General features: G+C 56.5%; 1 protein-coding gene across 4 annotated transcripts in view; it reads left to right on the top strand.

Annotated features, from left to right (window-relative positions):
- Nucleotides 1-13,881, top strand: part of AFAP1 (actin filament associated protein 1) — a 73,276-nt gene extending 59,395 nt beyond the window's left edge. Inside the window, exons 9-12 of one of the 4 annotated variants that reach the window (XM_028492345.2) lie at nucleotides 2,403-2,567; nucleotides 4,783-4,973; nucleotides 7,958-8,122; nucleotides 11,208-13,881. In XM_028492345.2, coding sequence (XP_028348146.1) covers nucleotides 2,403-2,567; nucleotides 4,783-4,973; nucleotides 7,958-8,122; nucleotides 11,208-11,252 — 566 coding nt within the window. In that variant the 3' untranslated portion in view covers nucleotides 11,253-13,881. Of the gene's footprint in view, nucleotides 1-2,402; nucleotides 2,568-3,604; nucleotides 4,266-4,782; nucleotides 4,974-7,957; nucleotides 8,123-11,207 lie in introns of those variants that run through there. The other 3 variants (XR_008617924.1, XR_008617923.1, XR_008617925.1) reach the window with 3 other exon arrangements.
- Nucleotides 13,882-14,981: the final 1,100 nt, after the last annotated feature.

Genomic DNA, 14,981 nt, shown 5'->3' with positions numbered 1-14,981 from the left:
AATGTCTATTTAGGTCTTCTGCCATTTTTGGACGGGGTTGTTTGTGTTTTTGATATTGAGCTGCATGAGCTGCTCGTAAATTTTGGAGATTAGTCCTTTGTCCGTTGATTCCTTTGCAACTATTTCCTCCTGTCCTGAGGGCTGTCTGTTGGTCTTGCTTTCATGACATCAGCTCACCTGCGCTTCCCTTCTCCTCGGACACACACTCAAGCAGCCAGGTGGGCCAAACCCTCCTCCTCATCATGCGTTCACTGTGCTTCTTTTTTCACCTTATTTTTCCGGCAAATCTTATTTCCCTCATACAGTTGGGTGTATTTATATTCACTTAAAATTTGAGTGTTGTCCACTTGGGGAGGGGCAGGTGGGGAAGGGAGTAACGTGTCTGAAAAGCCTTGTGATGTGAGACCTGAACCGCAGGAAATCTCTGTCTGCATAGCATCCCCCTGTCTCTCAGCACCTGTGCTTATTTTATGTCTTAGATGATGCATTCCTGTATTTTATGAGGGCCTCTGCAGGGAATTTTTATTAACTTTGGTGACATCCAATGACGAAAAAAGGGAAAAATAATTGTGCTCTGTGTTTTTTGCTGAATTCAGCCAGTTGCATTGTAGCCTGGATGGGGTTTATTGCATGGGGACCAAATGATGTGGAAGGTGGTAAGTGATTGCATACAGGTTTGTCGGGGAAACATCTTAGATCAGAGATGAGCGGACAGAGTTTGGACTGTCCTCTGTTTATACAACATGTGGTTACCCAAGCCACTAAGAGCAGGGCTTTTGTTTCAAGTTGTTGATTTGGTCATCCTCATGCTGCGATCCTTTCAATGTCATTCTGTGTGGGGGGTTGGTTGGTTTTTAGAGAGGGGAGGATGGATGGAGGGGGGAGTGATGACTTTGTACCTGCCTTCATAAGCGCAGCGTTCATGCAGTCACGATGCTTTGCATTGTAAGAATCGGTGAATTCGGTGTTTAGGACAGGCGCTAGAAATCGTTAGAAATGGCTCGTCATGGTCTGGCAGAGTGGACAGGGTTCCGGGGGCTCCGTTATCGCTGACAGGGATGGGAGCTGCCAGGGAGTGTCCACCGCGGCCCAGGCATCCCATGAGTCTGTTAGGTGGCTTTTAGTACATGTATCGAATTTTTTTTTTAACGCCACAAGTTAGGCCTTAGCACTTCTGCTTTATAGAGGGTGAAGCTGAGCCTTCGGGGGGATTTATTGCCTGTCCACAATCACGGTCTCTTCCCTGGTCAACTGCCTTTATTATCCACCATTACACCGCCCTCCATGGCTTCTCCCCAGAAGTCGTTTCTAGTCTAATAAGGGAGTCACACATGCAAATAAACCACCGTGGTATATCATGGAATGTGAGCTCACAGGTGCAGGAGGTGCAGGAGGCCTTGGGTCGTCATCAGGTTTGAGCCGTTAGCTGTCAGGAGCCATTGGGAGACCACAGAAGCTGCAGAACGGTGAACCCTCATTACTATTGAAAGGCCAGAATAATTCGAGGACAAGAGCATTGGGTCAGGATTTTAACGCACTATTAACTAGCAGTGTGATGTTGGCCAAATCTCTAAATTTTCCTGAAGGCTGGTTTCCTCTTCATTCATTTATCCACTCACTTTATTTAATGAGCATTTACACAGTGCCCAGTCTGTGCTTGCTCAGAGTTCTGTATAAGTATTACTTTAATCCTCATAACAACCCTGCGAAGTACCTGCTCTTATTACCCCCGTTGCACAGGTGAGGAAACTGAGACCCGGAGAGATGAAGTGCCTTGTGGAAGGTCACGCAGCTCAAGTGGCAAAGCTGGGATTCCCACCTAGGTGGTCGGGCTCCAGACACTGCCCTGGGTGCCCCTTCATTTTCTAATTTGCTCAGTCACTCACCCAGCGGATATTTATCGTGTGCTCCGTCCATGCCAGGTACCCACCCCGCTGGAGGCGGGGATGGCGCCGTCAGGTCAGCAAAAGGGTTGGACAGCACAGTTGTAAGGGTCAGACGTGACAGTGTAATGGAAGTGTTTTGAAAAATACAGAGAACTACGCACATCAAGAGATTATTTCTGATGTTGGTAGACCCCTCTCTTTTCAGATTACAGAACGTTTTGTTCACTCTCGACCTTGCTGAAGATTGTATGTTGCATGCCTCAAAGGGAGGCGTTAAAGGAATTTCCCAACGTTCTGTTTTCATTTTAGAAATTTGTTTCAAAGAATATTGGATGATCTGAACTGGTCACTTTTCTGTTTGGTTCAAACCTGTCCTGTTGTCTTTCTTGTTGAATTAGCAAAATGACTAGCTTTGAGTTTATTTCACTGATTAGGCTGATTAAACAGGCTGTATGAATTACCCTATCATCTACTTGGTTAAACCTAATTTCCTGTTGATGCTTTTTTTTTTTCAAGATGCTGACCAGTACAAATATGGCAAGAACCGGGTGGAAGCGGATGCCAAGCGGCTGCAGGCCAAAGAGGAGGAGCTGCTGAAGAGGCGGGAAGGCCTGCGGGACAGGCTGGCCCAGCTGCGGAAGGAGAGGAAGGGCCTGAGGGCCGCCATCGAAGTGAACACCGGTACGAGGGGCCTGCTTCTGTTGACGCCGGAGTCTAGGCTTATCCTCTTCCGCCCTCGGGGTCTGAACCTCGCGAGGCTCTCCTCTCAGTAAGACCGGGTCATTCCATGCGGTGCTTCTTGCAGTTGGGAAGCCTTGGTGGTAAAAGCCCAGGGCAGGTGCCGCAACGTGGAATAATGGACCGGGGGCGAGGGGAGGAGGCCAGGCCTGGACCGCAACTCGCCGGCTGAGGGTGGGTCGGTGCCGGGGGGCTGTCCCAGCCCTGGGGGCTGACGGCAGAGGTCGTTGAGAGCACAAGCCTCCGGGCTCACGAGTTATGGTCACTGTGCGTGAGGGTGGTGTCCCAGCAGGAGGACGGGTAACACTCAGAAGCCCAGCTGAGAGGTGTTTGCGTGGGTAGAAGGAGCCCTGCGTTCCCTGAGGAGGGACTGGTGAGGGCCAGACCGTGATGGATTCGTGGAAGGGACCAGGGGAGGGGGAACAGCCCCAGAGCGGAAAGGAGAGGGGGATGCAGGTGAGGACCACAGCCTTGTCTCTGGGGCAGCCCGTCTGGCCTCGTGGCAGGAGCTGGCCGTGTGGTTCCCGGCTCCGGCGCTGGGGCTGCTGAAACGTATGTCTCCTCAGCTCAAGACTGAGTCGGGTCCTGGGGCAAGGCCGACTCTCTAGATTTCAGTTTCTGGCCTCGGGGGGTGAGGAGGAGGAAAGTAGAGACCAGAATGATCCCGAGAGGAAGAACCTGCTTCCCAGCGGCTTCTGTGCCGGGGGGGTTGGCGTGTATACAGCAGCTAGTTGTCGGGTCCAGCCTTTCCTGACTTCGTGCCCACATGGGTTTTAAGAAAGAAAGTGCTTTCAGAGTTTAAAGAACGGGAGGCTGGGTGTGGGCTGAGCCTGTTCGAGACAGCCTGTAGGAGGGGCAGGAGGTGGCATCTCCCATGAGCCCCCCCCGCCCCGGGGGATCAGAGGCTCCGTCAGAGAACTGGACGGGAGCCTCCGGGTCAGTAGGACAGGAGGAGAATTTCTTCCCGCTGTTGTTTCCAGTTTGTAGGACAGTGAAGATGCAGAAAGATGAGACCAGCTTTGGGCCTTGAAGGAGAGATTGTCGCGTGCTACCAGGCGGTCGGCCAGGGCCGTGCTCACAAGTCGGTTAACCCTCGGGGCCGCTTTCCTTTTCTGTCCGGTGGGCTAACTGCCTGCCTTCCTGTGCCACTGTAACACATTTCGGATAAGATGAATAAAGCAAATGTGCTGTGTGCTATGGAGACGCAAGCTCTACTGTCTTCTGACCATAGGGGCAAGTAAGATGACTCAGAGTAGAGAAACATGTTCGGACTTTTCAAGTCAGTGGCACCTTTGGAAGCCACCTAGTCCAAGTTCCTCATTTTAAAATGAGTGTATTCACATATACAATGGAATATTACTCAGCCATAGAAAAGAAATGAAACTGAGTTATTTGTAGTGAGGTGGATGGACCTGGAGTCTGTCATACAGAGCGAAATAAGTCAGAAAGAGAAAAACAAATACCGTATGCGAACACATATATATGGAATCTAAAAAAAAAAAAAATGGTTCTGAAGAACCTAGGGGCAGGACAGGAATAAAGACACAGACATAGAGGATGGACTTGAGGACACGGGGAGGGGGAAGGGTAAGCTGGGACGAAGTGAGGGAGTGGCATGGACATATACACACTACCAAATGTAAAATAGATAGCTAGTGGGAAGCAGCCGCGTAGCACAGGGAGATCTGCTCGGTGCCCTGTGACCACCGAGAGGGGTGGGATAGGGAGGGCGGGAGGGAGACGCGAGAGGGAGGAGATATGGGGATATGTGTATATGTACAGCTGATTCACTTTGTTATACAGCAGAAACTAACACACCATTTTAAAGCAATTATACTCCAATAAAGATGTTAAAAAAATTTAAAAAAACGAAAGGAGTGTTTTGGGGCCCAGACCCCAAACCCCTGGCATCTGTGAGCATCAGGGCCCCGTGCTTCCTGGTCCGTATTCTTCCAGCTGCAGCAAAAGAGAGCAGCTAGGAAGGGACGGTGCTCCTTTCAGGAAGAGCTGGACTTGAGTGCCGTGGGAAGGACCCCAGGCAGGGGAGCTCAACCCCCAGATTGCGCTGAGCTCCCTTCAGGGGCACCGCGTGTCCGTCCTCTGTCACCCTGAACTCTTTGCCTTCGGCTGCAGCAGTCGTGTTTCTCTGGGGTTTCAGGCCGGAAGACCCAGGCGATCCTGGAGGAGAAGCTGAAGAAGCTGGAGGAGCAGTGCAAAGAGAGGGAGGCGGAGCGCGTCAACCTGGAGCTGGAGCTGGCCGAGGTCAAGGAGAGCCTCAGGAAAGCCCTGGCCGGCGGGGTCACCCTGGGGCTGGCCATCGAGCCCCGGGCGGGGACGGCGAGTCCGCAGGTAACGCCCGCCGCTCCCCAGGAGAGACGGGGGGTCGCCTTCTCAGGTCACCGCTGCTCCGTCGCCCCCAGCCTCGGCACCGCAAAGACGCGGCTCCCGTGGCCATTTCAAACGCTTTTCTTGGCTCTGTTTTACGTTCACGGACATGGAATTTTCTTACGTCTTTCACTGAACTTTTTCCAAGGTGGTGGAAACACTGAGTCTATTTTCTTTCCCCCCTTGTGCAAAATCTGAGTATAATGAGTACAGTTCTTCTTATCTCTTCTGAGCCCTGTCCTCATTTGATGCCAGTTCATTAGATAGAGAGCTTTGTTCAGTGTGGCAGATTTTTATAACATGTCTAGCACGTCTGTCCTGAGAATGATGCCAGGTGCTGGGGACACGGAAATGAGTGAAAGCGTCTGTAACCTCGGAGTCTAACAGAACGAACGAATTAGACACGAATTAGCACCTCGAGTGGTTGCTGCCCACTAGCTTGCTCTTTTCCACGAGCTGTTCCGTCGAGTCAGACGTGATGGCTTCTGTTTTCCAGCTGAGGAGCTGGAGGCCCACAGAGCTGGCCTAGGAGCACAGCCCTGGGCCAGCTCCTCCCGCTACTGGGGCTTGGGGGGGCCCACAGGCAAGGCTTCTGGGTTACGGGTGTGTGGCACCGCTGAGGTCCTGTCGTCCACCCTCACCGCCCCCCCCAAGCGCTGGTCACCTCATCCTCCCACTCTCTGCAGAGACCATCTCAAAACTTCTCCAGTCGCCGGTCCCTCTCCAGCGACCGCCCCTCACTTTCAGAGGATTCCCCCCTCCACCCCCAGACCGCTTGGCAGAGCAGATTCCAGCAGCAAAGTGCGGGCTTCCACCGCCAAAACCATGACACCAACCGAGCCGCCCCTCCTTTGGGGCACAGCATAGCAGGGAGTTGAGGAAAGCAGGCTCTGTGAGCAAAGAGCCCAGGGCTCGAGATGACTTCCCTTCCGTAGGCCTCGATTTTCCATCTGTGAAATGGGGATGGTGCCGTCACCTCCCGCGTGGGCTCGTGTGTGCGAAAGCTCTGGGCATGGTGCCTGGCCTACGAAAGTGTCCATCCACTCGTTGTGTGTTCACCAGCTCGTTGATATGTATTCACTCATTCAACAAATCGGATACATGTGTGCTGTGCCCCATCTGTGTGCCGGAAACGGTTCCAGGCGCAGCAGTGGACCTCGTAGGTGAGAATCTCTCTTTCCGTGGAGCTCGTGTTGTAGCAAGGGAGGACCGGTAGACCAGGGAAAGACACTCACATCAGGCACCGAAAGGTGCCGGGGAGAGCAGTCCAGCAGGGGAAGGGGCTTCTCAGCGTCCGGCCGAACCGGGGACCGAGGGTGTAATAAGGTGGCCGGTTCTACCCCAAGAGTGGTGGCAGGGCTGTGCGTTCTGGCCCGTGCGGGGCGGGGCTCTGTCCCAGGGGCCCCCGGGGACCCGTGTCGGAGGCGGACTGGAGGCAGGAAAGCCTCTTGACCTCCCAGGAGGGGCCTGAGGACTCGCTGGCGTCGCCGTCCTTGGTCCCATTGGACGGAGATGTGGCTCCAGATCCACCCCTGCTGACCCCTCAGGCATCTGCCACGCCCTCTCTGCTGTATCTTCACCTCCCCGCCCTCCTCGCTTCCTTCAAAGCGTCGACAGAGTCCGTAGTGAGTCGCTTCTTACGACACAGACTCTGCCCCAGCTCCACGTCCCCTGCAGACACTGTCCTGTGAGCCCCGGTGTCCACTCACCCAGCTGCTGGGGGTCGGCTGCCCTGGGGCTGCCTTCCCCGACGTGACCTCCGCCCTCACCTCCCCAGGTCTGCACGTCTCCGGGCACCGCTCTCTGTGTCTGGGGTGACCCCGCACTCTCCGGGACTCTCCCTCCCTCTTGAGGCATCTCCCCCTCGGCCCCCTCTCGTCAGCTCTCCTTCCTTTTGCCCCGTGCTCTTGAGGGTGCAGGCCCGGCTTGATAAAGCGCCTGCTCTCAGGCCACGGGGCTGCTGCCGCCTTCGGGGGCCCCTCCTCCGACCTCGTGCCGCGCCCTGCCTGGCGAGCGGCTCTCTGCCTCCTCCCGCCCTGACCACGTGCTTGGGCCCGCAGCTCGTTAGCTGTCGTCCTAGGGGAGCGCACCGTGGGCCGCCCTCCTCGGAGCCCAGCTCCGCCCCCGGGGATGGGCGGCGGGGTCCTCTCCTTCCCACCGCCCGCGGCACCCACAGCCCAGCCGGCCTGGCCTTTGGAGGCATTTCCGAGTGAGCAAGCGCGAGCGGATGGCTGGCTGCCGGGGGCCCGTGGTTAGCCGCCCCCAGAGGGGCTCCAAGCAGCCCATCTGAACGATCATTAAGACACCGTTCTCCTCAAACGACGTTCTGTGTCATCTAACCGGTATTTTAGGTCACATGTTAACACAGCCAGAGCAGGGAGAGGTCAGTCCGCGCAGGCCTCCTTTGCGGGGGAAGAACAGCAAATTGTCGACTTTTTCCCCAAAGAGCAGCTTGTAATCTCACGTGGAGACTTGGCGACTGCAGATTCACTTTGTTCCATCTTAAGTCTTGCTTTGACCTGCAGAGACCGTGCTGTAAACGGTCGGGAATCCCCGGTATGGATGTGTCAGGTCGCTGCAGGGAGCCCCACCCTGAGGAACTGGATCCCGTGAGCTTGTGGTTTCTGCTCCTGGTGCTGTAGCCTAGGAGCTCCTTGAAATCAGAAAGGTCCTTACAGGCCTTCACGTGAGAGGCTGCCCCGCAGGCCTGGGAGAGCCCGCGCCGAGCGCGGGGCAAAGCGCCCTTCAAGCCTCAGTCTCTCCAGCTGTAAAATGCCTATTTTAAAGTTGCTTTTAGAGTGGGGCTCTGTGAGGTGGTCCTTATTACTCTTGTTATTGTCTTTGCCTATTTCCAGAACTTGTTTTATTCTTTAAGCCATCTTCCTAGGGGAAAATACTGCTGATGTGGAAAGCGCGCCTCACCCGACGTCTTCTCTTTCCATTAACAGTCTCCAGTTTTTAGGCACCGGACTCTGGAGAACTCGCCCATGTCCAGCTGTGAGACCAGCGACACAGAGGGCCCCGTGCCCGTGAACAGCGCGGCCGTCCTGAAGAAGAGCCAGCCGGCCCCCGCCAGCACCCCCTGCCGGGGGCACGTGCTCCGGAAGGCCAAGGTGAGCTCCCGCCCTCCTGCTTTGCTTGCGGGGGACGCCAGCACTATGGGGAGGGGAGCGGGCGTGCGGGGGCAGGTGGGGGGCTCCAGCAGTGGCACGGGCAAGGTGTGCTGGAGGCACTTCAGCCTCGGGGTCTGTGGGTCGGGCGTGGGAGCCCAGTGTGGCCTCCTGCTCCAGTTCGGCAGCTTCTGTATTAGATGCCATTTCACGAGAATCTACCCAGTTTTTTCTAAAGGCAGAGCCTCCTACAGGAATCCTCCTTTTCAAAGGCAAAAAAGACCAGAGCTTGTCTCTAGGCCTGGACCATCTATTTTCAGGAAAACCAGCAGCATGGTTCTGTGTCCTGGCTTCTCCCGACCTGTTCTTTCATTGGTGAATAGAGATTGGCCAGTGACCGCTGGGGTCCTTTAGAAAATCAGAAGTCGAGGCAGACTCTTCTCCATATCCTCTGCCTGCCAGGCCTGCCGCAGCCTGTAATCCTGTACCCGAGGGGCCATGCTGTCGTACCTTCCAGTCTTCTGACGGGATTGGCCACTAACGAGTTTTGATGCTAAGCTTAAAAGTCTCAGAAAATTTTAAAAAACTATAGTTTATCAAAGCAAACAGTTCCTGGCGGCTTAACTGAAAGAGTGTGGTACGAAAAAGTCCTACTTGGTACAGTCAGGCTAATGCATCCAGGTGAGTTTGATTTGCTGTGGTGAATGAATGTGGAGGCCAGACATCCTCCCTTCACTGTCTCTGGGACCCTCTCTTGCTGTCGTTACCTTTGTTCTTTGGCAGCTTTGGAACCCATTCCAAAGTGGCTAGAAATCTGTTGTTTTCTGAAAAGCAGATGTGGTGTCAGATAAGAATGAGCGTGTTAGCCTCTGGCTGCTGTGCTCACGGAGGGTCCCAGCCGATGGTGCTTATAAACAGCATCCTGGCATATCTGTCTTCGTAGCACGTGCGTTTGACTGAGCCTGTGTGTTGATACATTCGGGGAAAAGAAGAATTACTGGGCATCATTTGTCACTCTGCTTGGCATGTGTCAAGTGTTCTTGTCAAGTGTTCTTCGTTTGCAGAGGGGTATGTTTTGCCTGAAAGATGTTTAGAATAGAGCTGTCCCATAAAGTCCCCCTAATTATTTGCAGAAGGGAAATGCAGTAAAAATATTTCATTTATTTCTCTACTGTCAGAGAAATCAGTTTCCAGTCCTGTCAGTCCAGCCTCTGAAAGGGCTGCATTTTCCATGCCTGCTCCCACCGTCCCGAGGCTCGGTACTCTGCACTTCCTGCCCCCTTTTCACGATAAATGTAAAACGTGTGGTTTTGGCCGGTTCAGATGCACAGCTGGCCGTTCAGACCGGACCACATCCTCCCTGGAGGCACGGGATCGAGCAGGGGTTTCCCAGGATTCCTGAGAACAGTGGCAGGGGACCCACGGCTGGAGGGCGAGGTGGTGGCCTGGCCTCTGGCCTCTGGGAGCGCCCGTCCGCCTGTAGGTGCATCGCACACGTGGCCTCCTCTTGCACCCTGGCCTTTTTCTGAGGACCTTTCTGAGTCTGCCTCGTTCTGGGCTCAGGAACCGTTATCCCAGGCTGTATTCCTAGAATAATTTCCCGTTCCCGATGAGGGATGCTCTGAGTGTGAGAGAGCACGCTCCTGAAACTCAGAGGGTTTCAAGTCACCTGCCACGGGGTTTCCCAGCCGAGAAGGGGGCTGAAGGGCCCCGACGTCCAGCTCCAGGCCCAGCATTCTCCCCGCAGCCTGGGAGCTCCGGGTGCCGAGGGATGTTCCGGGAGCCGGGGCGTGGTGGCTGCGGTGCTTTCAGAGCTGACACACGTGCCCCAGGTCCCAGCGTACCAGGACTGGGTCACCCCGAGCACGGGACACCCGCCTTCGTGCAGCCTTTTCAGCGAAACACACGGCGGCCTTGGGTCCTCCCCACGTCCCCCTGGCTGGGCGAGTCCGTGGAGCTCCCTGCTTGGTGGCCAGCGTGACCTGTGCTTGGTCACGCGATTACACGCGTAATCGTGCGTGTGAGGCTTTGGCAGCGCGTGCAGGCACGTACACACGACTTCTCTCCAAGCCGGCGCCGCCCCGCAGGCTGGCGGCTGTGGAGGGAGGCGTGCCGGGGCGCCGGGCTGCCTGCCGCCCGGAGCGTCACCTTTGCGCAGAGCAGCCGAGCGTCCTCTCTGGGGAGCCCGGAATTGGGGGCGGGGCTGTGGTAGAGGCCACGAGGTCGTCCCCGCCTCTGTCGGACCAGCGCCGGCGCGTGCTCACGAGGTGCCGGCGGCTCAGTTCTGGTTTTGTTTCTGCCACGTTGGCGAACGCCGTGCTTTTAACCATTAATGAAGCTTGTACGTTCGATGCTCGAAAAAAGGTGAGCAATTCCTAATTTGATACAACACGAGAGGGTGTGCAGTGTACTCACGGCCCAGTTAGTGACCCCTGGGGACACGGTGGGAGTCGGGCACTTGCGTCAGACCAGCACTGCCGCCCCCAGGGCAGGCGGGAGAGCCCTGCTTGGCGCCAGGCCCCGTGTGGGGACCGTCCCGCCACGCGCACGTTCTCTAGGTTTGCCCGGAGTCCTCGGTGGGACGCGGGCCGATGTCGGTCTGGGCCGCGTGGTGATTCTCGGCCTGCTGCCGGGGAACCTCGGCGCTGTGTCCCCGGCAGCTGAGCCCGCGCCCTCTGGGGCGCAGGCGCGGGCCAGGTGCAGCCTGCCGCGTCTCCGGCCCGCACGCGCCCTTTTGATCTGTACGCGCTTCCCCTTGCCTCGCTTGGCAGGAATGGGAGCTGAGGAACGGCACGTAGAGCCCGCGGACGCCCAGCTCGCCAGCGTCGTCCCATCGAGCGGCCGCGGGAAGCTGGCCCGGGGGCCCCGGCGGCAGGACTCGGGGCGTGTGCGGCCGGACCAGGACCCGGCACCCGGGTGCCGGGACCCGCCCGCTGTATCCTCTCTACTGTATAATGGTTCCCTTTAAAGAGATTTACTTGTAACGCTTTGGCTTCCAACTTCATTTGCTTAAAGTCCGAAAAGGGACGGAAGGTGTTGGGAGGGCCTCGCCTGGCGGATGGAGAAGCTGCACCTTCCCACCCACCAGGTAAATGGCCGTTTCCAGCAGCCTCAGCACCCCCACGCCGACTGAAGACGAACGGCCAACAGGCCCGGGACGAGCTCCGCGCCCCCGGCGGGGCTGTGAGTGTGAGGTGCGGGCACTGGGCCGCGCGCCCCTCGGCCGGGAGGATCCGGGGATGTCGCCGCAGCGTGAACAGCAGGAACCCGCACCCCGGGTCTCCGCGCCCCTCTCCCCGCGTGCCCGGCCCCCCATCACTCGGGGTGATGGCGCCACAGAATTGTGCCGTGAGGCATTTTTTACCTTTTTAAAAAAAGTTTTCTGGACAGATGCTTCTGTCACCAGGATATGAAAAGCTGCCACTCTTCTTTAAACTTAAAAAAATGTTCTCTTTTTCTCCTGTGTCACGCTCAGCTCCAAGGGTTTCTCAGAGATTCTGTATCATATTGTGTTATTCGTACCGCTTTTGAAAGGCAGCAGAGCGTTTTTGATACTTCACGCATATGTGTCCTTTCCGGCTTTTCCCAGCATCCAAACCCCTTCTACCCCTTCAAAGCCAGCGGGTGGCCCTCAGAGACCTGGTCGGCCTCGGGGTGACGGTCACACTTATTCCCGAGGGGCGCGTATGCCCTTTGAAAGGCAGCAGCTTCTGGGAACTGTGCCGCTTTAGGGCAAGAGAAGGGCCCCCGAGAGCTTCTCTCCCACCCCCGCCCCTGTGACCCACCAGGGGCCTTGGTTTACTGTTTCCCTCAGGGCGCGGCCGCCAGGTAGGGCCTCTCTGAGTTTCCCCGTTTGCCTCCAGAGGGATGTTTCTCGAAGCCTTCAGACACTAAGGCGTGAAGGGGACAGGCCAGTTCACAGGTAGAGGTAACGTGGGTCCAAGAACCAGGCCGGCTCTCCTCTGTCTGCAGAGGGACCTCTCAGGAATTCTCCTTGTGCAGCCGCTGCCTGGAAAATATATATCTGTCACCCCGGAGCCCTCTGCAGACTGACCCATGGGACCCAGTCACAGGCGGGGATGGGCTCCTAGAAAATATATCTGTCACCCCGGAGCCCTCTGCAGACTGACCCATGGGACCCAGTCACAGGCGGGGACGGGCTCCTAGAAAATATATCTGTCACCCCGGAGCCCTCTGCCTGCAGCTGGGGCAGGCCTGCCGTCCTCCGCTTCTCAGCAGATACAGGAGCAGGAAGCAAGGAAACCGCGCACCTGCGAGCACACCCCGGGCCGCCCACGGCTTCCGCAGGCCTTGCCAGTCAGGCTTGGAGCGGCCCTCGAGGCCAGCACGGGCCCTGTCTGGTTTCACCGACCAGAGCCGGAGTGCGGTCTCGGCGGCTAAGAAAGTTCTGCAGCAGGACCTGCAGGCTGTTTAGCTGGAGTCCACCTGAAACCTGGATTTGTTGCAAAGCCGTCTGCCGGGTCCGTGGGCTGCCTGCTGGCGGCGCCACGTGCAAGCTCCTCCTCCGCTCTTTACAGGACGGGTAGGGGTGGGGGGTGGGGGTCGCATCTCACCTGCACGTAGCACGTTGGGCCCCCGACCCTGACCCCGGGAAATCCAAGTAGGAAGCGGGGAGCGAGGGGCCTCCCCAAGCCCCAGGCCCATCTTCCCGGCCCCGCTGGGGAGGAGGAGCCCCTCTCCCCACGTTCCTCCATCAGCGTAGGAGGCTGGCATCATAGGACGCTAATTTTCTGTAAAGGGGAAAAGCGTGATCTTTGCTGCCTTCCGGTCAAATGAATGTTCTCCAGATAAGGCTCTCAGGCTCTGCTGGTCGGCAGCCAGCTTGGCCCACGGCAGCAGCCAGATTTTGCTTGTTGCTCAGAAGGGAAGACAGGACCTTAGCCCGGGAGCAGATGGGCACAGGTGGGCGGGCCGTTAGCAGAGGTCACCGCGAATGTCACCTCGACCATCGCTGTGGGTCACGCCCAAGGACACAGCCAACTGGTGCCAGAGCCAGGATTTGGACCCTGGCCTTAAGACTCCTGGTGTACGTATTTTGTGTTTAAAAACACCAGGTTTTTAAATTCACTCTCACAACCATAAGCCTTTTAAAGACGATGGTGGATTCAATCCTGTTACGTCCCCCGGAGCCATTTAAAACGGCCCCGCGGAAGCCAAGGCCGCTAGCGTCGGGCTCCTCTGATGCCCTTGAGGTGTTCCCCTCGATGTCTTTAGATTTGATCAGAAAGCTAGTTTAAAGCGTTTGCTTCAAAATAAGTTATTTATTTGTAAATGTTCAATAAATATAGTTTTTAATTTATATCTGTACATATTAGACACACCGTGGACATCCTGCCAGCATCCTGCCAGTGGACTCATTACCCCCCTAGATGTGCCCCAGGGACCTGCCCCCCTTATCTCAGGGCAGCCGGGAGACAGCGGTGACAGAGCCAGGCTGCGGGGGTGGCCCAGCCTCGGCCCTCGCTCCGGGGTGCAGGTCACCCATCCCCTGGGAGACGTGGATTCTGGAGGAATGTCCCCATTCCTCTGACAGACAGTCATGGTCACAGAGTGCTGGCCAAACTGTAACAGGATCCTAACCGACATTTGAGACACATGCGGTGGCCAGCTCGGGGGCTGGCGTGAGGCTGCCACCCTCTGCGGGCCCCGGGGCCCTTCCCTTAGAACAGAGGCCACCGTCAGCCTCAGGCTTCTGCTTCCGGCTTTGGTAAGGGGTCGTCAACTTCAGAGTCCTCTCCATTTTTATATTTTTATAATGTTTCTCATTCACTCACCAACCTTTTGCACAGAGATACATTGATGGTGAGAGGGCGCGCTGTGTCACCCCCGACGTGGGCTCAGGTGGAGGTGGCCACCCCCTGCCCAGAGGCCGCAGACGGTCGGCCAGGGCCGGGGAGCCAGCAGCCCTCCCGCCCGGCCCCGGGACGGTCCTCTGCGGGGACCCGGTGGGTCTGGGGACGCTCCCAGCTGCTGGGGCTCCGCACAGCGGTCTCCCCGGGGCTCTTCTCTTGGCCGCATGTGTAGAACTAGTCGTGGCCCCTCGGTTCAGACACCTTGGCGTTGTCCAGCTTGACCATCCACCTTATTTATCTCGCTGGTCCCTGAGTCATTTTGGGCTCCTCTGAAAACCCGAGACGACTCTGATAGGTTGGAATGTGCCACCTTTGAAAAGTGTCTCCAAACCTGTGTGTCTTGGGCCCTGAAGACCGCCCCCAGGGAGGAGTTTCAGATTCCTGTTAATCGTGGCAACAGTTTGGAATTTGTGTACAGGTTTCCAAGGGGACAGCTTTGCAGCTGGGGTAGGCCCGGTGGTCGTGGGCAGAACCCCTTTGTTGGCGGTCCCATTTATTCTTTCCAGAAGAGTAACTCTATCAGCACGCTATTTTGAAGGAAATGTAAGTTTTGCCTATGGACCTACTCCACCAGGCAGCGTTCTCTGGTTATTCACCACGTCCTGCGACAGGAACCTTCCCAGGCTGGGCACGGGGGCGGGCACGCGGGCAGGACCTCTCGCGCCAGAGCAATCAGGCGTCTGCGGCGGCTGCATCCCAGCCCGGCCCCTGCACAGCCCAGCGGATGCCCTTTCCAGGAGCAGGAGGCCTGCCCGCCTCCACCGCGGCTCACATAAAGGTCACGGCAACACCTCAGTGTTAAACTATTGCCTGCCTCTTTTCTTTCTAAATTAAGTTCTTTAAATAATTTCAGATCGTGGTGTAGTTTTCAAGAGGGTAATTTTATTGTTCTGGTTGTCATTACTGTCTTATTGTTATCCCCACGATGGGCTGGGTTGATACTGTGAAATAAACTAAAAAGAAATAAACTAACATTTTCATGCCCCGCC

The sequence above is a fragment of the Physeter macrocephalus genome, chromosome 7, assembly GCF_002837175.3.
Source record: "Physeter macrocephalus isolate SW-GA chromosome 7, ASM283717v5, whole genome shotgun sequence".
NCBI lineage: Eukaryota > Metazoa > Chordata > Mammalia > Artiodactyla > Physeteridae > Physeter > Physeter macrocephalus.
The sequence above is the reverse complement of the archived record's forward strand: the minus strand, read 5'-3'. Positions and strand labels throughout refer to the sequence as shown.